Source organism: Sciurus carolinensis, chromosome 3, assembly GCF_902686445.1.
Source record: "Sciurus carolinensis chromosome 3, mSciCar1.2, whole genome shotgun sequence".
NCBI lineage: Eukaryota > Metazoa > Chordata > Mammalia > Rodentia > Sciuridae > Sciurus > Sciurus carolinensis.
In genome coordinates, this window is record NC_062215.1 from 77,611,782 (window position 1) to 77,633,502 (window position 21,721).

Consider the following 21,721-nt stretch of genomic DNA (forward strand, 5'->3'; position numbering starts at 1 on the left):
TTCTTCACAGCACACACACATCCCTAGACTAATACCTGTTATAACAAGCAACTGTACCTCTAAGTCTGTTGCAGTTAGAAGGTAAATTTTTTAAAGTGTTCTTTGTTACTTTAAATTACTTAAGAACCAAAACTGACTCCAAATCTCCTTCCATGGTTAAATCTTATGTTTGAAATGTTTAATACCATTTAAGATCACTGCAATAACTGCTTTGGGTTAAAGGATCAAGATACAAATATATTGGAAAATGAGTTTGGAGAGCCTCTAATTTGTGTGTGTGTGTTTGAGTGTGTATTTGGGAGACGATAGCAGAAGGATAGGGAGAGGACCAGGACCCCTGTACCCCTTTTTCTGAGATATCTCCTCTGTCTATATATTGGTTTCCCCCATTCACTGAGTAAAGGCAATATAAATATCAGTGGCAGTAATTTTTTTTGAAAGTAATTTCATATTAGCACAGGTAGGAGATGGAATGTGTTTTTTGCGTCTTCTGATAGTGATTTCTGGAATTCTAAATCCCAACTATTTCAAGCACTACCTAGGACCTTAAAAGGAAATTTTGGAGAGCACTTAGTTTTTCAGGGTATTTTCTCCTTTGTTTTTTTTCCAAAGCATTCTGTAAAATTAATGGGAAGACCAATTCCCTGTGTTTGTCTTTTGTACATGTGTACATTCTGTATTAATGTATTATTTAGGGTATTATGAAAACAAGTGGTGATGCTAGACCCTTTCACTAATGTCGCCGTGAAACTAAGCTCAGCCTTCTGATTGCAGGGAAAGTCTGTGTCCTGTCCCTGAGTTCCTGTGGCCACCATCAATGCCTCATCACTTCCATATGCTTTGGCCTTTAGTCCTGATTCTTCTTTATGTTCTACTTTTTCTAATCATAAAAATTAGAAGAAACTTACTGTGAAAAGTAATATTGAGCAATCTTAATGATTCAGGAGGCTGAGGTAGGAGATTGAGAGTTCAAGGCCAGGCTGCAACTTAGGGACATCCTTTCTTAAAATTAAAAAAAATGCAGGGGTGCTGAGGATGTAAATTAGTGAACCCCTGGATTCAATCCGTGGTACAAAAAATAAAGGTATTAATGGGTCACTTAAGAAAAAAGCTGTTTGATTTTCACTAATATATATACATATAACTGAGTTCCAAATTTCTTAACACTTTTCAGGCGCTGTTTTGAATTTTTAGATTTGCTTTTACAAGAATGGCAGACACATTCACTGGAAAGGTGAGCATCTGCCTGCTTTGAAACTTTTTCCTTTGGATTGAATCTTGAAATTGAATGCCACAAAGATTGGTCCAACCCACCTTCTCAAAGGAATGAAGGAATCCAAGCATTTGTTTGCATGACTATGGTTCTTTCCACTGATATGTGAAACGCATAATATTGGAGAACCTTTTGAGGAATGTTGTTGATTGAAATATTCATGTGCCCAGAGATGGGGGCAAATGAGCACTATAACGCCATGATGGATACTTCAGTGAGGCTGCTCCACAGCATAACAAACCTGTCAATTCCAGTGAAGTTTAAGCTGCTCTCTAGGCAGTGTGTAACTCTTAGGTAATAAATTTCACTCATTTGAAAGGGTTTTTTCTCTCCCTATTTCTCAGCAGTTCCCTCTTTACTCAGGCTGGTATACAGTGGCTTTATACCACCATAATTTAAAAAAGCAAGATTGTGGCAGAATTCTTGATGAAGTATGATTCTATTAATTTTGAGATTCCTTCATTCCTGTCAAGTTTGAGTGCCTGTTATTCTGTTACATTTGGAGACAATAGATGATGAGGTTGTGTCCCAAGTTTTTAATGGTGTATCATATGGTTTGAGAAGAACTTGTAGCATAGTAAATATTTGATTAACAGTAGAATTTTAAGTAGTAGGAGTTCCATTCCACACTGATTCACCTGGTCAGAGGTGAAACAAAGTCAAACCTCCCAGAGGTGAAATTTCATCTGAAAACACAACCTCTAGAAGAATCTAGAAGATAGTCACACACTTTTTAAATATTTACTTGCTCTTTAATCTCATGGGTATCATATCCTCTTTTATTGGTTGATGTTTTTAGAATTTGGAGATGCAAAGTGGAATGAGGGATTCACTGTGGGGAAGAAGAGCAGGATGGAATGTGTTCATTTCCTCTTAGCGCTTAGAACCTGCACTTAGAAGGTGACTGCTAAATATTTTTTGAAGCAATGAGGCAAGGACTTTGAAGTGCTGATCAAGTTAGCCACTAGTCTTTTTTGTGTGATCTTATTGAAACTCTTCACACCAGTCATTTCCCTTGTCTTGTTAAACCAGGCAAAGTGGTGCATGCCTGTAATCCCAGCTACTCAGAAGGCTGGGGCAGAAGGATCTCAAGTTTAAATTTATCTCAGGCAACTTACCCAGACCCCATCTCTTAGAAAACTAAAAACAGCCAGGCACGGTGGTGCTTGCCTGTAATCCCAGCAATTTGGGAGATTGAGGCAGGAGATCAGCCTGGGTAATTTAATGAGACCCTGTCTCAAAAATAAAAAAAATAAATAAAAAGTATTAGGGTTGTAACTCAGTGGTACCATACCCTGGGTTCATTCCAGTACTGGAAAACAAAGACAACAACAAATAACCTAATCATATTAAATAGTAATGGAACATGGAAAAAATGTTTCATTGTAGAAATGTGGTACAGACAGACTTCTTCTTTTACTGCTAGGATTATTATAATCATTTCATAATTCATTTTGAAACTAGTTCTGACCATGAAAGGACAGAATTTTGTTGTTTGAATACATAAAAAATTGAGCTAAGTAAATATGGCCTGGAGAAAAGCCAGCTGTGTTCTAAAAACTCACAGAAGAGAACAGGGTTATTCCAGTTTCCAGGCGAGGGTGGGGTACTGGGCCATATTTAAAGGTTAAGACCCTGGAAGAGTGTTCTTGTCTTCTAAGCTGCATGTTAGTTAACTGACCTTGGCACAGTGAGCCTGTGTTCCTATTTTGAAGTTGTTTCACATTGTTGTCTTCATCTACATAAAGCCATGTGTTTATGATTGTTATTACTTTCTTTTCTAAATATCTAGACACATATCAGTATTAGCTGAAACAATAAAGAAGGGAATCCATGATGCTGATTCTGAAGCAAGAATAGAAGCCAGGAAGTAAGTTTGTATTGTATGCCACTTTAAAAAAATTATCTGCTTTCACATTTCACATTGTATGCGTTCCCTTGCTGAAAAAAACCCATGAAATTATTTGACTGTATTTCCTTAGTCATGATTTTTAAACAAAAGGCCATTTCAGAATATTTCCCTAGTTTTTTTGTTCAGGATGTTGACTGAGTGATGTTTGAGTATAAACAGGACTTAGGTAGACAACAGAATTTGCTCATTTCCGTCAAAAGCCATGTCATGACCCAACATACTTTATTGATTTACCTTGAAAAATCACAATCACAGTGTTCTTTCCCTATGATCACAACTTTATTACAGGTGGTTTTGACATTAGGACTAAGTATGTTCTGGTTGTTTGCCCATAGCCCCCTATATCTGGGGCCTCCCTGGGAGCAGTTTTGCCATGTGACTATAAATACCTGAAGTTTGCAACTCTATTGGGGCTGGGGATGTAGTTCAGTGGCAGAGAGTTTGTCTAGCATGTGAAAGGCTTTGGGTTTCATCCCAAGCACTCGGAAGGGGAAATGTTGGAGGGAGAGGGAAAATACTCTTGGGCAGTGCGTAGATAATTACTGCTGGTTTTGCATCTGTGATTATTTTTCCACATTTTCATAGTTAACCATCTGATTTCATAGTTAACCATCTAATCTAATTGATGGCTTATATCTCATCTCACTTGCCTGGAACATTATAGTTTTGCTTAGCTATAGGAAGGAATACTTTCTGCTCCAATACTTAGTGCATTTTGTCTGCCCTCACAGTTAAATTATGTTTCCTTATTTCTGAGTTTATTATAACTCTGAAGTGTTTATACCCACTCTCATCTTGGGTAATAATTCCTGCCAAAACAAGTGATATAATTTGTTAATGATCTATCTGATAATGCTATATATTTGATCCTCACATTATATTCTCCCACTCTTAGTTTTTACATAGTTCTTTGATCATAATACAGATTTTAAGTAAAGTACCTTTTACCATTTTTTCATTTTTTTTTTTTTTTTTTTTTTTGTTCTTGTTACCTAAGGCAGTTTAAAGTATCTCAAATCAAGGAATGTTTAATTTCATTTATAAATGCTACCATTAAGGAGTCCATCCTGTGTTCTGGGTATAGTTGTAATTTAGCTCTGTCTTCCCTAAGGCCTCCAATCTTGGAAGTTAGGTCCTTTAATTCCCATTTTATAAATGAGTCTGAGGTTCAGAAAGGTTGACTAACTAACTTATCCAGTGTCAAAAGGCCCGTAAACTGTGAGGCCAGGATTTCTTCAAGGCCTTCCTTGCTTGTTTCCTTTTCCTTATATCCTGTATAACTACTAGCAGGCAAGTTGAGGACTTTAGTCCTCAAAAATATCTTGTAGTTCACTCCAAAGCTCAGTGGAAGGAAGACCTGATAGGATCCACAAACTAGACCAGAAATGTGTGTGCTTTCCCTAGATGTTACTGGGGCTTCCACGGTCACTTCAGCAGAGAAGCAGAGCACTTATATCACACCTTGGAGTCCTCCTACCAGAAAGCCCTGCAGTCCCATTTGAAGAATTCAGACAGCATAGTGTCTCTGCCTCAGTCCGATCGCTCGTCTTCTAGCTCTCAGGAGAGTCTCAAGTAAGGAACTCGGCTTTGCTTACATTTAAGGTTGCTCATGAATTCCAGCTGTTTTTACATGTGTGCCTATTAAAATTCCTCCTAATTTCAGGTAAATTCTGGTTCTAGATTAGATGCTGTGGTGATAGGTAAGAAACAGGCAGCCTTGGCTTCTTTTATAAGTGATTTCAGTTAAATTTATATGGCATCCTAGAACACAGTTTTAGAATAAGATACATGACTTACAGAGTGGTGTGAACCACACACCTGAATACTTCAAAGAGTCTTCTGAGAACTTGAAAGTGTTAACTTGGAGATTAGCTTGGGAAGGCTGGTTATTCAAAACATGGCACTTAATATATTATCATCTTCACTCTTTATTTCTAATTTTCATCTCAGTTACTGTTTTGCTGTGTTTGAAAGATATTCCAAAGTATAGTGCTAAAGATTTCTCAGAAATGCAGTTTATAAGATTGTGATCTCAGTTGCCCGAATAATTCTGAAAAGTGTGAAATAATTCTTTATTATCATTATTTCCTGTTGTTGTTTATATTTGTATGACTGCAGGTAAGGTACACATTTGGTAATAAATGTGTATACTTTTCTTTTTAGTCGGCCACTCTCTGCCAAAAGAAGCCCTACTGGCAGTACCACATCTAGAGGTAAGATGAATGGCGTCCACAGGAGGCCAATTCCCAGCTTCTGGGGGCCATTCATGACCCAGAGACTGTGCTCAGGGGACAGGAAGCCATGGCCTGCTCTCCAGTCTGAGTCATGTGCCACTCTGCCCTCTACCTGACCATCTATCCATTCAGCAGAGATCTACTTCCATTGTGAGGATGACTGAGTAGGCAGAAATTAATCTGTGACCATTTCTTCCCACTTCTCTCCAGCATGTTGATGCTGCCACAAATAGTGCTGCTCTTCTGTCAGATCATGGGATAAGAGAGCGAGGGCTACTTGTGATGTCCTGTGTGGCAGCAGCAGAGTAGCTGCTAGAGGATTGAGAGGAGGGTATTTCCTGAGAGGGGAGGGCCTCTGCCAGTCCTGTGCCTTCATGCGACATCATGAGAAGGTTGGCCAGATGGGATCATTTTTTCATTATTTCACTTCTTCTCATAGTAACCAGAAATATGGGCCATTTCTTTGGATTTACAGTCAGTTACTAGAAAGCAAGTAAAAGATAGGTGACAGTAGAGATCACTTTTGGTTTTCTTTGGTGTTATCTGAACACTGTCTTCAGGACAGTGGAACTCCAGGTCAGTTTCATGGACTCTAACATTTTATTACAAATTGGTATTTGTTTTCAAGAAAAGCAAAGGTGCATCAGACTGGTAACAATATATGTTTAAAATTCTCTGTAGTCCTTACTGACATTTCCCTCTTCACCACCAAAGCTTCTACAGTTAGCACCAAATCTGTATCAACAACCGGATCCCTCCAGCGATCTCGAAGTGATATTGATGTGAACGCAGCTGCCAGTGCCAAATCTAAAGTCTCCTCATCTTCAGGCACGACACCCTTCAGTTCTGCAGCGGCTTTGCCTCCAGGGTCCTATGCATCTTTAGGTAACCAGATCCCCCTTCCCCACTCTTCCCATCCTGTTCTGGTGTCCAAGATGATCCTTACCTCTTAGCGAACTGCAAAACACCATAATGGAAGGAAGTTTCCTTGTAGGACTGATATTTAAGAATTTAAGTGAAGGTAACCACCTGGTACTGGTCACCAGCCACCCTTTATCAACTGTTTCCTTTCTGTGGATCATCATCCTCTTTAGTGATGAAGGACGCAGTCCTTGCAGGTCATGCGCACACACACTTGCCTTAGTTCACTCCCTCATTCTCATGGCCAGCCTAACCGGTACCTAAACCGCATCTCATATTGTCAAAACTGGCTTTTCCCCTTCTTGGCATTGGCGGAGGCAGAGGGCTCATTGAGGGATCTACCAGACACTGTCACTGTAGCTAGGTATCCCTCAGAGTGGGGGAGTGACAGTAGGACTCTAAAGAAATATGATAGACTAGTTAACCAGCATAACCACATCTGAACCAACAAGTATTGTCCTTCCTTGTGTGACCTGGGAGGAGCACACTTCTCATGTACTCTAATGATTGCCCAAAAGAGTTTTTAAAAATTCTTTAAAATTTTTTAATACATTTTCAATATCTGACATAGTGGTGGGTCATTTACTCATTATTTTTCAGCAAAGACTTAACACCCACTCAGTGTAAGACAAATGGTTTATTGTATTTTTGTAAAAGCAAGTCATTCAAACTGCAAATCTGAGCATTGAACTGAATTGGTTCTACTTTAAATGTTAAGGAAATTAATAATTAAACATGAAATACTGAAATGGAGTTACACATGTGACCCACTAGTGAATTCCAAAGTCAGTTCTTAAACTAAAATTCTTAAACATGTGTCAGAAGCACAGTGAGAGGACACACACCTAGAGAAGGTCCCTGGGACTGCTGTTTGTTACTCTGAGACCTTGAGCAGGCCCATGAAGTTTTGAGTCTATTTCTCTATAACCACAAATTGCTCTTAATATCCACCTGACTCAGGTATATAATAGGGATCAATGAAAATTATATGAAGTTTCTTTGTAAACTGTCATCCTACAAGGTGGGTGAAAGTGGGATTGTGATGGGAATGTTATTAAGTTGAAAGGTATATGTCCCAGAGCACGTGTCAGTCAGTCTTGTTTTTGTACAGAAACACCTCATGCACACGTATATTCCCAGTAAAAACTCTTTTTTTTTTTTTAACCATTTTAACTATTACACCAATTTGTGGGAATGTTATAATGTTCTGTTGATGTGTCATCATTGAGGGAGCACACAGCTCTTTCCTCCTTATGGTGAATTGGTTCTAATTTTAGTTCAGTCTTTTAAATATTGACCTGTGTTTAAATTCATTTGATCTACCTTTAATATTTATAATTAACATTTGTTTTATTGCTGGAAAACATAAGTAAAACCAGCCTTTAGCATACTTCATAGTCTTGTTTTTTTGTGCCTATTTGGGGTGTTTGGATGTGGACTGGGCAGACTTCCCCCAGTGCTAGTGGAAAGCCCCCATGTCTTTAGCTAACACAAAACTGACCTTCAGAACCACTGAGAACAAGTCCTACACGCAGTGCTGACTCTGCAGACAAGACTGCAGGATTCAGACTCTTTGTTCCCTGAGAATCCTACCTCTGCTTTCCTTATTTATGTCCAGAAACGAAACCAAAACACACTAGAAAACTGAAATAGAACACAATTCTGAGAATTTGTTAGTTACCCCATAGTTGACCCATGATGTCTCTGCACAAGTGTAGCACTAAAGCTGATGATCCTTTTCCGAACTTCTAGAGTCCAGACCCCTGAGGGAAGACATGGAGTACGTAGGCCTGGATGCAGGTACCGAGCTCTCAGCTGCTGCTGCTGGGCGTGTAGTTGGGCTAGGCATTGCTAGAGCCGGCTTCTCGACTTCTTGTCGCTTCCTACTTGCCTCCACCCTAGGGGTGACTCTTTAGTCCTTTCACTTTTGGTCTGTCCTGCTCCTGCCAACCCTTCTGCTGGTACTTTCTTCAAAGAAGAGGAGCTCTTAAGATGATGAGGGTTGACTCAAACAAAAAAATCAACCAGTCACTCTTTCAACTGTGGCACGACCCTGGGTTGCCCCTTTGTGTTTTGTTTTCCAAAGGCAAAAACACATTACACCATGCTCAGCTAGTTTCTGTCAAAGGCGCACTTACTTGCTTCAGACTCTGCTTTGCTGTTGAACTTGTTTCCCTTTTGATTTTGTTTTAACTTGTACTTTTGCTTTTTTTAGTAGCTAATAACATTCTGCTTTTTTAATTTTTTGAATGTTACTAACTGTTCCCTGTTATCCCTTCCCTTGTTTTTAATTTGCATAAAGATGGTACTACCACTAAAGCGGAGGGTAAGCGGTTTGTTTCTGTGATTGAGGTGTGTCTCTTTCTCTGGCCCTCTGTTCTCACTGAGTGTTGCCGGTGCCCACTTGTCCTCACCAAGGACTCTGCATGAGATGTTGCACGCTGTTTCCCCCTACCCCCTTCTTCATTCTGTCTCCCCTGGACTTTACCCTTTCTACCTTTCTTGTTCAGTCTTTGTTCATGTGAATTTTGGCACTGAAGTATGCTGTATGTGGTTTTTAACGCTGAGTCTGCACTCTGGGGAGGAGCAGTGATGTCCTGTTGTGTGCTGCTGTCCCTGTGGGCCTGTCTCAGGGTTTATTATTCCTAATGTACCACCCTAGCTTTTGTTTCCTTTTATTTTGTGCTTCTGTGTGGGCCTCTCAGGATTTGCCTTTCCTGTTTCAAATATAAATTTTCATGTCAATTATTTGGGTTAAAGGCTGGTAAAAAAAAAAAAATTCCACCAGGTGGTATAAAGAAATTTTACAAAATACTTTTCTCTTCCTAAAGATACTACTGAATTATATGATGCCATTTTTTGTGTCACTGCTCATGGCCCGTTCATTCATTTACTGTCATCCATCTACTCATCAACCATGTATTAAATGCCCGTTCTATAGTACACAACAACATGGCATGGTGAAAGCTGTGGGTATATCAAAAGCCTCTTGATTTTCTTTTTAGTCACTGTCAAGAAGCTCCTTCTGATTCTTTTGCATTGCCTGTTGAATTTTAGATACAGCCATTCTAACCTGTGCAGGCCTCTGATTAGCAGTGTTAGATAAGAGCATCATTTTCCAAAGTTTCTGGATAGAAAAGATATTGCTTCAAAGAATTGAAATTTATAGGTGCCTTCTTTGCTTAAGATAGGGACTTTTCCAGATTTGGTGGTGCATGCCTGTAGTCCCAACTACTTCAGAGGCTGAGGCAGGAGGATTGTTTGAACCCAGCAGTTTGAGACCAATCTGGACAACACAGTGAGACCTTAGCTCAAAAAATAAAGTATAAGAGTGACTCAGACCTGCCAGATTTCAGGATGATGACAATTGGAACTAGTTAGTTCATTTTCATATATTATTAAGATACTATAAAGGACTAGTGTGCAAAGTGAACTGAGTTTTAACTTGATGTGTGAAATTTTCGTTTTTAGATCTATATTCTAGTTCCTAGGAAATCAAAAAGCAAAAAGTAGGAATGGCATTTCTTTTTTTTAAAGCTGCACATAGCCTCAAGATAATGTTTCCCAAAGATACAAAGATTACCTGGGTGCTTGCAAAAAAAGAAACAGTCTTGGGTATTTCCTTCTGAAGATGCTGATTAGGTTGGAAGGATTCAGAGAATCTGAACTTCCAACAAGTCTCACTGTTGATTCTTAGTATTGGACAAGTTTGAGAAAGGAAATGTTTCCTTTGGACGTTGAAACCTCTGACCAAATGAGAACCTCATTTGTTAGAGCAAAAGGTTGAGGCTGGGTGTGGTTGTGAAGCTGAGTGATTATTTTCTTCATTTGTTCAGCTGATATGAGTAACTTTCCATTTCTTCTTCCCAAAGAAACAATCCTCCCAGCACTACATTTAAAAAAAAAAAAAAAAATACAAAGAAACAGTCCTGGGTACTTCCTCATCTGGCTGGAAGGCAGTGGAGGAGTAGCATAATATAAGTGGAATGGAAAGCAAAGACATTATATTTTTTTTCCCAGAATGTCCTGACATTTGATGTCTATGCAACAGAATTGCAATCAGCGTGTTATCCAATGCAGTCCTAGGGATTTTTTACCTTTTTTCTTTTTTTCTTATCAGTTTACCATTCCTGAGTAAGATCAGAATTGCCCTCTCGATTATTGTGCAAAAGACAGTCTCACTCTGGTTTCTCTATTAGGAGGAGAAATAATGGAATGATCTATGGGTCCTTAATGTTTTAGAGAGTGCAGAATCAGATACTAGAGAGTTTTATCAAAGGAGTTGCAGTGAGTGTCCTATTGGTGCTCCAGGGCTGCTGGGCAATCCAAATTCTGAGTGATGAGAATAGGACAGAACAGGTGTCACTGGCCATCCTATTTCCTTGAAACTTACAGTCTGTCACTATTACTTTTGTGTAAACTTAGCTACTGATGCTTAGAAAAGCCATCCACCAATAGTTATTAGGAAAAGAACACAGTAATATCACCTGGGGCCTTACTGGTATGAATTTTCCATCTGCAGTTTTGGAATCATCCCGCCTTTTTTGGTGGGGGTGGTGGTACTAGAATTGAACCTTGCACATGGCTAATAAGCAAGTGCTCCAACACTTTGCTGCAGCTGAAGCCCTGGGCCTATAAAATATTTTATTACCCAGAATCAAGAAGAGATTACTTCATTCAGCAGTATGAGTCAGAGATGATTTTGAATCAGTAGTAGTTGATGCTATAAGTGAAAAGTTTGGGCAAAAAAAGAAAGTAAGTAAATAAATAAAAGTTCAGGCAATACATTTGTATTTTGGGAACTTCATTATAGTGACTGAGGAAAAAAATACATGTGCTTATGTATTTAATGTTGATACGGGATCTTACTAAGTTGCTCAAGCAGGCTTTGAATTAACAATCCTCCTGCCTCAGCCTCCCACGTATCTGGAATTATACATGCATGCCACTGCACCCAGCAAGAAAAAATATATATATATATTTTATTATACACATCAAGGAAACTTTCTAACAGTTAGAATTTACTAAGATTTTTTAGTTCTTTCCAAAAAGTAAACTTTTGGACAAGAGTTTATTTCTAGGTTATCTTTCAGTATGTTCATTAATTTTGAAAATTTGGATGAAGAAAGCATTTGTATTGTCTATTATGTTGCTCATGAGAAAATGTATGAATAGATATTATGACAAATGAGTGCACTCATTTTTTTAAAAAGCTAAATGCTTAGGAAAAATATATCCATAATTTCCCCAAGATAAATAACTTTAAATGAAAAGTTAAAATGCTGTAATAGGCTGGGTGCAGTGGTACATGCCTGTAATCCCAGCAACTTGGGAGGCTGAGGTAGGAGGATCAAGAGTTCAAAGCCAGCCTCAGCAACAATGAGGTGCTAAGCAACTCTGTGAGACCCTGTCTCTAAATAAAATACAGAATAGGGCTGGTGTTGTGACTCAGTGATTGAGTACTCCTGAGTTCAGTCCCTAGTACCCAAAAAAAAAAAAAAAAAATGCCGTAATGACCTGTGGGTCTTGACAACTTATTTATAGTTATAGGGGATAATCACATATTATTAAGTAATAGCTTAATTTTTATTGAGTTTAAGTTGTAAATTTATTTATATAAAATATATATAACTCATCTGCTCTTCAGGAGACAAACCTTACATTTTAGTTCAGTTTTATTAACATTTGGTATTGCTATTTATCCAAGAACTCTGAAGTTTAAATAACTGGCCTTTTTACACAGTGGGAAAAATGCATATATCTAAATGTAGAAGTAAAAGAGTTATAAGATTGTTTTACATTTGTCTTCTTAAAAGTATTAAAGTTTTCTTTGGGGGATGTAGTTATAGGTAGCAAAACTTACAATTAAGTTTTTAAATTTTGGTTCTTTGAAAACGTCACATTTGAATTGAGGTTGGTTTAATTGTGTCCCCAGGCAATGAGGTTAAAAACAAACATATGTATGCCAAGGTGTCCTGATGTAATTAGAATTGAGATTTACTTATAAAGATCTTTTAATTTTTAAAAATTGTAAATTGGGGATTTGCTGAAATTTTTGAAATGGGACAAAAAATGCCCACTGATATGAAGCTATCTCATGGTTTTCCAATTGCCTAGGGTTAACCTGAAGTTAGAGAATCTATGTCTGCAAGTTAAACCTGTTAGCCAGATTTAAGTTCCCTTTTGGAGTCTTTTTTAGAGGAAAGACAGTGTAAGCGATAGGAATCTTTAGTAGCAGTATTAAAAAGTGAGATAAGAACACTCATTTATTCCAGGAATGCTGAAGCCTTAGCTCTCCTGTAGTTTTTTTGTTTTCCTTTGGAAAATCTACTTTTCTCTGGTTGTGTTGGTTTGTTGATGCATCTCTTGTTCCTCCCTCTAGAATTTTTCTTTTGTTGTTGTACAGTTATTTATCTCTTATTTTTATTGCTTTTACTATGCTGACTTTTATTTCTTCTTTCATATTTGTCTTCTTTCTCCTGTCTGTGTCACTTAATAGATCATAGTATAGAGCTAAAGTATATTTTTACTGATTTTTGCAGTTATTGAGTAGACTTTGTGTTCCCTAGAAACCACAGAGCATTGTATATCATTTCTATAAAACATATTCAGGCACTTAAAGTAATATTATCAGCTCAACAGAGTTGAAACCTAGGAAAAAACACCTCTTTCTATAAAGTACAACACAGCAGAGGTCCTTTAAACTGCATAGCTGTATTCCCAAAACAAGTAAGGATGGTTCACAACCAACAAGAGGATCAAAAATTGGTGTGATGAGCTTAAACTAATTTAAGGTTGCTCTGAGGGCATAGTTAGTATTGTGAGCCACTGAGGCAGAAAAGAAAGACCTTAGCCTCATCCAAGCTGACATGAAGCCAGGATTGTCTAGGGACCATATAGCCATGAAAGGTGCACTAGTGGGAAAAAAGAAAACTGTCTTCAGATTGCTGTGATATCTGTCTTGCTCTTGTCCTAGACAGAGGGAAAAAAACCAACCTTTCGTAATAGTTTGTTACTGAGCTCTATACTCACAACTAAGTTGTGGATTTCATTTTCATTACATGTGGTGTCTGGGAAGCCCTGGACTAATGAATTAATTGAAGTGGTTGGCATCTGTAGACCCAGAAGCACCTGACAGGAGCAAATGCTGAGCTTCCACAGAGGAAGCCACTCTCAAATCTGACTCTTCAGCGTTTGCACAAATAAAAATTAGCCAAATGTGAGCTCGTAGTTCAAAATTACATTCATCACATGTGAGAGCAAAGAAAAAGAATAGAAACAGAATGAATCTCTAAAACTTAAGCCTCTGTTATATTGAATATGAAATAACTATATTTAAAATGTTTAAAAGAAAAAAGAAACTTGTATTTCTTAGCAAGTTTAATATATAGAATTTAGTAGGCAAATGATCCTCCCAATTGAGAGCACATTCCTGATTTGGAATAAAAGTTGTGAAGCCACCTGGCTCCAAACCCAGGCAAAAACAGAAGCCTTAGAAGTGAAGACCAAAGTTGGCTTTCACCCTGAATTATTGACCGATCCCTGGGGTTCCTAGACATTTGCTACGATAGACGGCAAATAGATAGAGGTAAACACAGGCCCTTCAGAGACTATGTCATCATCAGTGAACAAGACATAAAAACTTTACTAAAAGAGGACAGAGGACAATGGGGAATTTTCCCATGTTAGCTTTGGTACTGGTTGGAGGAGGGAATAATAATGTTCCCCTAAGAATTTACAGCCCTAAGGCACCCTTCTTTCAAGTTCCTGATCAGAATTTATACTGCCTTTATGATCTTAAAAAGCCAAACAGGTAAATCACTTTAAACTAGCTGTGAATTACTTGTGTCTTCATGGACATGAACAGAAGTAAGCATAGATCGTCTTTGGAGGAATTCAACTTCAAACTAGATCTTAAAGAATTCTCATAAATTTCCCCCCACCAAAGTGATCATTTTGTTGTCTTAGTATTTCAAAAAAAATAAAAAGAAATTGTAGAAATCAAGTAATAAGACTGACAGGAATCACCAAGCAGATTTTTTGGGGGAGAGGGGTTGGGGGTATGGGGGCTTAAACTCAGGGGCATTCAACCACTGAGCCACATCCCCAGCCCCATTTTGTATTTTATTTAGAGATGGGGTCTCACCGATTTGCTTAGGGCCTCGCTCGCTGTTGCTGAGGCTGGCTTTGAACTCACGATCTTCCTGTCTCAGCCTCCTGAGATGCTGGGATTATAGGCATGCACCGCTGCATCTGGCATCCAAGCAGGTTTTGAAAAAGAACAAATTGAACTTATAGAAATGAAAATATAGCAAATGATTAAAATTAAAAACTGAATAGTTAAATCGAGTAACGGAATTACGAAAACTGAAAACAATTCATGAATTAGGTAGAAGAAATTGCCCAGTTTATAATACAGGGTTGGAAAATATGGTAGAGGTTAAGTTACATGGAAGACAGTGAAGAAATTTAATGTATTTAATTGATGTATGAGAAGAAGAAAGAATAAGACAGTGTCCAAAGAAAGAACTGTTGGGAATTTTGTAGAATTGGTGGTAGTTACTAAGCACAAATTCAAGAAATCCCAAGCAGAATTAAAAAAAAAAAATTCACAAACACATCAGAGTTAAATTAAAAGAGCACCAGAGACAAAAAAAGAGGAAGATACTAGAAGCAATCAGAGGGAAAAAAGAGATACATATAAAATTAGGGATATTGGAATCAGGTTGATGAATTATATCAATGTCCACATCCTATTTTTTATTTTATGATTGTTTTATAACATGTTAACATTGAGAGAAACTGGGAACAATTACATAGGGACTCTTACAACTGCATGTGAATCTATATCTCAAAAAGATTTGATTTTGAAAAAAAGGATATCCTTTAAACTACTCTATTCCCTCAAAATTATGATTAATAGAAGCTATGTTTTAAATGATATCACTTTAATCTGTAAGAATATTACTTTAAACATAGTATTACTTTAAATTAGGCCAAAAGAAGGAAACAAAGGAAAATGAAAAAATCAAGACAAATAGAAAGCATATATAAAAACTGGCAAAAATAAGCTCCAGTGAATGAGACTCTTCATTTAAATGAAAAAGATGATTAGACTCTTCTTTTGTTGTTGTTAAAGATCTAACTACATGATACGTAAAGGGATAAAGCCAAATTAAAAGACTACAGATGGACTGGGAAATATACAGAAGAAAGCTACTGAAGAATTATTAATAGACCAAAAAAGGAAAAAAGCATTTTTAAAGAAGATTTTTATATACCAGTAAAAATTTCAATAACTAATGAAGATAAAAATCTAAATAATTAGATTTTTATGAATCTAAATCAACTCAAAATGTATTAGTATTTATTTGCAAATTCATCCCTCAAAATGTACAGTGTTGAAAAGGTAATACATTCAGTTTAAAACTCAGAAAATATAAATTATAAAGGTTAAAGTTTCCCAGTTAAAAGTTTCCCCAGTCTTTGTCCTTCATTTGCCTGCTTTCCACCTCTTTCCCTAGGCTACAGCGTAGTATCCCTTGTCTACATTTCCTTGTTACCTAAAGTTTCTTTGAATATAATAGCATAACAAATATAACAAAAAATTGTTTTCTCCCTTTTTTAATACAGAAAGGGCAGTGTTTTTATACACACTATTCTGCATCTTGTTTATTTTCACTTATTAGTTGTTAAGGTCTATCCATGTTGGATCAGGATGTCCTTGTTCTTTGTTACTGTTGTATTATATCCCACTATATGAACAAACTTTATTTAACCTAGGTGGACATTTGGGTTGTTTCTGGTGTTTTGCTGTCACAAACACTGCTGCCAGGATTAACCTTTATATACACTACTTTGCATATGGGTAAATTACCCAAAGAGCAGTTGATAAGTCAGAAGTATATGTGTACTTTTGTGATTGCTGTTGCCAAGTATTTCTCCATAGGGGATGTTTTAATGTTCCCTCCCATCAGTGTGGAATATCCGGTTCTCCACATGCCAGAATGTTAACAAATTCTAGATTTTTTTTGCCAATCTGGTAGGTGATAATTGACATTCTTAATGGCATTTTAAGTTTTTTTCTTATTACAGTAAATCAGTACTTTTTCATACATTTACAGCCATTTTTGTTTTTTAACTCTCTCTTCCTGGTCTTGGCCCATTTTTCTTTGGCAGTGGTGTGCTAGAGTTTGGCTTATAGCAGTTCACAAGAACCAGTTGTTAGATTTTTAGGAATTTGTAAGCTGACTAAAGTTACATTCCATAGTCTCAAATGGACCATGGCAGAAATAGTTGCACCATTGTAATTGGAAAACATTACAAATCAATAAGACATAGGACATCCCTCCACTTATTCTTAAACATTTACCAGCATGCTACTGGTTGTTGGACTTCTTATTGATTCCTAGGAGCCCTTTAAGTATTAAGGAAATTAGCCCTTTGTGATACAAATTGCAAATAATTTTTCCTAGTTTCACTTCTTGAATTTGCTCATAATTTTCTTTTTGTCATACTTAGGTTTAAAAAAAATATTAAATAATTTATTGATTTCTTGTTTTTTTTTTTTTTTTTCCTCTTCCTCCCACCCTGCAACTCTCTGGCCATTGGAGATTAAACCCAGGACTTCACACGTGCTCATAAGCAAGTGCTCTACCACTGAGTTGCATCTTCAGTCCCTCAATCTTTTTTTCTACTTTCAGATGATAGAAAGTTTTCCACTGAGTTACAGTGGAGTATTTCTATGTGTCCTTTTAGAGCATTTATGGTTTTAAAAATTTCACATTTTTAAATTTTTTAGTTTTAGATGGACACAATACCTTTATTTAATTTATTTTTATGTGGTACCAAGAATCAAACCCAGTGCCTCACACATGCTAAGCAAGCACTGAGTTATAACCCCAGCCCTCACATTTTAAACTTAGGTCCATTTGCTGTTTTTAGTGATACAAAGTGTGAAATATGGATCCCACTAATTTTTCCAAAGCAAAACATTAGCAAATGAAATTCATAGTATATTTTTTTTAATGTAGCACAATGTGTTGAACTCCTATCAGTTCTTGTGGGATGAGCAAAACAAAGGTTAGAGGGAAATTCATTGCCTTAAGTTTATATTGTAAGACTAACTTAGGAGTTGGTTTTCAGTTTATTAGAAAAACAAACAAAGCCAATCCAAAGAAGAATAGGAAGGAAATAATGAAGATAAGAATACAAACTGATAAAATAGAAAATAAACACTAAGTAGAGAGGATTGAGAGATGTAACATTTGGTTCTTTGAAAACCAAAGACCTTGGAAAATAGACAGCCTTGGAAAGCTCAATTGAAATAGAAAAAAAGGTACAAATTAACTATAATAATGTCTTCATTAACTTTAATGTTAATGAAGATAATGTAGTTGAAAATGTGGATCAATAGGAGACAATTGTAGACAAATTTCTGAAAAACCCAAAACTGTTTTATTAGGAAGACAAAATAATTTGAGTAGTTGTAAGACTCCTCATTAAGTAATTTAATCTGTTAAATCTCTAGCACTTACCCTGCACCTCTCTAAAAAGAAATGGGGAGAGGAGAAGAGAGGCAGAGATTGTGTAGCAGGTACCAAAATATAGCCAAACGAGAGGAAATAGTTTCAGTGTTCTACAGCACAATAAGGAGACTATAGTTGAGCAATTTTATTATATGTTTTATAAAGACCTAGAGGAGTTCAGAGTTTCCCATTGTGAAGAAATGATTAATGTTTAATTAGAAAGAAATGCTAGTTACCTTGGTTTGATCATTATACATTGTATGCATGTATCAAATTATCACTCCATAAATATGTACAGTTAAGTGTTAAATTTAAAAAAAAAAGGATAACTACCATGCTCAGATGGTTATGCATACAAGTTGTGTCAGGTATTAAAATATTCCAATTTTAACACAAAGAGCAGAAAAGGAGAGAACTCCTCTCACTGATTTAACCTTAGTGCAGTGCACATGTTCTTTGTGTGGTGTGTATGTCACGATCACATAGGTATATCCCAGCTTTAAAGTTTTAAAAGGTGTTGATACAGTTCACATTTAGGAGAAAAGCTCCTTATTTCAGAAGATGCAAACAGAGCATCAAAAACTTCAGTGAACATTTATAACAAAAGTTTTTAGCAACTGGCATAGAAATGAATTTTCTTAATCTGTTGAGATATTATAAATACTGTGACATTCCAGATTTTTTTATTTCATACCTCTGGGGCAGTCTACCAACCCAGCAATATCCCCAGAACTGTCTCCCCCACCCCCACCCCACTTTCTTTCTTTTTCTTTTCCTTTTTGAGACAGGATCAAGCTCTCACCGAGTCACTGAAACTGGCCTCAAATTTGCAATCCTCCTGCCTCAGCCTCTCCAGTCACTGACATTATAGGCGTGTGCCACCATGCCTGGCTCAGAATTTGTTTTAAATCTGGTTTTGAGTCACAATGCCTGCCTACACTCACTGTTTCTGTTTAGCATTGTGTTACATTACTCTAAGACAAGCCTGGTCAAGGCAAAGAAGTGAAAATAAATGGTTTGAAGGGAAGCAGTTGGTATCTTATTTGTAGATAATATTCTGTTTAGATACCTTCAAATAGTCTGTATACAAATTAGTGGAATTAGTAAAATTTTAATAGAGTTCCTAGGGTTAAGATCAAAATATAATGATTAATTTATTCTTCTATATCAGTAATAGTTAGAAAATATAGGGGCTGGAGAGATAGCTCAGTCGGTATAGTGCTTGCCTTGTAAGCACAAGGCCCTGAGTTTGATCCCCAGCACCCCAAAAAAAAAAAAAAGAAAATATAATTTAATAGAATATACTCTGTAGAATAAAGTAATAAAGCACCTGTGATGAGTCTATAAAAATTGAGTCAGACCTTTGGAAAAGGTGACAAAGAGTAACATTGTAAATCAATAAGAAAAGAGTTAAGTAAGTTTACTTTGAGGGTTGGTTAGTGGTTAGTGATATAGAGAAAAATTCCCTTTGTGTCCTCACAAATACAATGTTGAGCAAAGCAGTGCATTTCAGAGAAAAATATGACTGGTATTATAATTTAAAATTTTAATTATGCAAAGCAGTGCCATGTAATTTCTTGGTTTGGGAAGTATATTTACAAAAGAAAAAAAAAGAAATGCAAGGAAATGTTGAACACCAGGTTTGTTTAGGATCATGTTACCAAATTTTGGAGGAAGACAGAAGATTCAAGGGGGTAGCAAAGAAGGATTTTGTTTTTTAAGTCAAATGGGCATGTTCAAAATGTTAAAAATCTTGTAATTTAAAACAAGAAATTAGATCCAGTAATTTCTCCATGTTCATTTTGTCTTCTTGACTGCTTTGGTGATTTAGGAGAATCAAAGGACCTCACTCATAGGCCCCCTGACCTGGCAAGCACAGGTATCTAATCCAGTCATGTGACATAAACAAATCATCTTTGTTTCTCAGTTTTCTCATCTTAAAATGGCAACAATTTCTTCTTAGGTTGTTGTGAAGATTCTGAGTTGATGTATATAATTTCTAATAGGGTAAACAATATAACTTTTAATTACTTTTAATTTTTGTGTAGATTCTAGAACTTCTGTATGTCTTTCCTTAAATTTCTACCATAAGTCATTGATTTCAGGGTTTTGTTTTGTTTTTTTAAATGTTGTGCTTTCTTTATTGTTCCTTACCTCTCTTTCTTAAACCTTCTTCAGCCCTTAGGATGTTTTTCTGCATTCCTTTTCTGCAAGCTTTGCCAGATGCTGGGGTACATGAAACTTTGAACAATATAAAAAGCCAGAAGAAGTTCAAATTGGTTCCTGTTTTCCCTGTCAGATCCAGTTGTGATTGGATTATGGCAGGAGAGGCATTTTGTGCTCCCTTGAAATCAGAGAAACCTGTGGAAAACTTTTAAAAAACTGTCATCCCTGATCATCCTGGTGTAGTCACATGTACATGTAGTATCAAATCTCACCTTGGGTGGGGGGACCTGGCTCAAAAAAGCCCCTGCTTTCCACAAAGTTGACTCCATCAGTGCCCCTTGCTCGTGATGTAAGTTCTTTACTCAAATAGGTCACACTTGCTGAAAATGTTACGCAAACATGTTTTTGCTGTGTCCTCCAGGTCGCATCCGCACAAGACGGCAAAGCTCTGGGAGTGCCACAAATGTTGCTTCTACACCTTCTGACAGTCGGGGCCGCAGTCGTGCTAAAGTGGTTTCACAGTCTCAGCGTAAGAAGTGTATTTTATACTCTTGATTACCTTAGTTTTTCATTGAACAGCCTGTTTTGCAGTTGAGCAGTTCACAGTACTTGTACTGACTTCAAGGGAAAGATGCATTTTTGTGGCTCTAAGATACTATGAGTAGACACATTATTTGTTGGTAAGCTTACTAGATAAATTATTCCAATCATACTCTGATCTCCTTTCCAGGTGACTTAAACCTTGTGTTGTTTAAGTCTTAAAGTATACTTTCTCCCCATTCTGAAGTCTCTCAAATTGAAACCTGTCTGTTCTGTGACCCATTTTTGTTATTGACAAGGAACCCTTCTGATATAATTTTAGAGAAGAACCTGGACAGAAACTATGAATGCCAAGTTTTTTCCAGGGGTAAATAAGTAAATCCATTAAATGCTCCCCCTTTAACCCTCTGTGCTAACATTTATAGCCTGCACCTGTCTTCTCCCACCAGTGTGGGCTCTTGCTTTGCCTAGCTTTGCCCCTGCTCGCTTCCATGATCGCTTTTATGTATATGTGAAGTCAGTTCACTTGTTAGCCTCAGCTAGGAAGGCAGTGTAGCTGGAATGGATTTATTCTAATCGGTGTTAGAATCTAGTCTTACCCTCTCACTTTCCTGTTCCACGTTAGGTGTGAGTGGCCTGCTGCCTCTATGCCCAAAGAGCAGTGCCTTTAGGCAAGGAGAGTGTGGGGAAAAAGGGTCTTCCTGTCCTCAGGAGATGAACACTTTCACATTCCTTCTGCTTGGTTCCATTGGCTGACATCTTGTCCCCCAAGAACTGTCCAGCTTTTGTGGAGCACTCACTGCAGCCAAACCTTGGATCTTACTTAGTATTGAGAATGCCTATTATAATTCCTTGAATTTAGATTCTTTTCCATGTCCCTTTTGGTGACTGTAGTCCTCATGTTAAAAAGCTTACATCTTTCTGCAAAGAATAGTGGAAGGTCAGTCATATTGCTGCCTCTGGTGAGGCTACAGAATCTTCCTGATATCTGTGGTAAAGTGCAGCATGATGTGCAACAAACACTTGCTTCAGTGTCACACAAACATGTTTCCTTTATGTCCTGGCTCATGTGATGTTGGCTGAATCTTTTAACTTGGTGAACCCTTGTTTCACTGTCTATAAATGGAACAGTAACAAAGCCCACCCA

The 21,721-nt window shown here is 37.1% G+C and overlaps 1 protein-coding gene across 21 annotated transcripts in view; it reads left to right on the forward strand.

Moving 5' to 3' along the window:
• The window catches only part of Clasp1 (cytoplasmic linker associated protein 1), a 264,420-nt gene that overhangs the window by 156,969 nt on the left and 85,730 nt on the right, over nucleotides 1-21,721 (forward strand). For 11 of the 21 annotated variants that reach the window (XM_047546119.1, XM_047546120.1, XM_047546121.1 and 8 more), the window contains exons 15-22: nucleotides 11-81; nucleotides 1,175-1,234; nucleotides 3,066-3,143; nucleotides 4,590-4,757; nucleotides 5,349-5,398; nucleotides 6,134-6,304; nucleotides 8,093-8,140; nucleotides 20,456-20,563. In XM_047546119.1, coding sequence (XP_047402075.1) covers nucleotides 11-81; nucleotides 1,175-1,234; nucleotides 3,066-3,143; nucleotides 4,590-4,757; nucleotides 5,349-5,398; nucleotides 6,134-6,304; nucleotides 8,093-8,140; nucleotides 20,456-20,563 — 754 coding nt within the window. The remainder of the gene's footprint in view (nucleotides 1-10; nucleotides 82-1,174; nucleotides 1,235-3,065; nucleotides 3,144-4,589; nucleotides 4,758-5,348; nucleotides 5,399-6,133; nucleotides 6,305-8,092; nucleotides 8,141-20,455; nucleotides 20,564-21,721) is intronic. The other 10 variants (XM_047546126.1, XM_047546127.1, XM_047546128.1 and 7 more) reach the window with 1 other exon arrangement.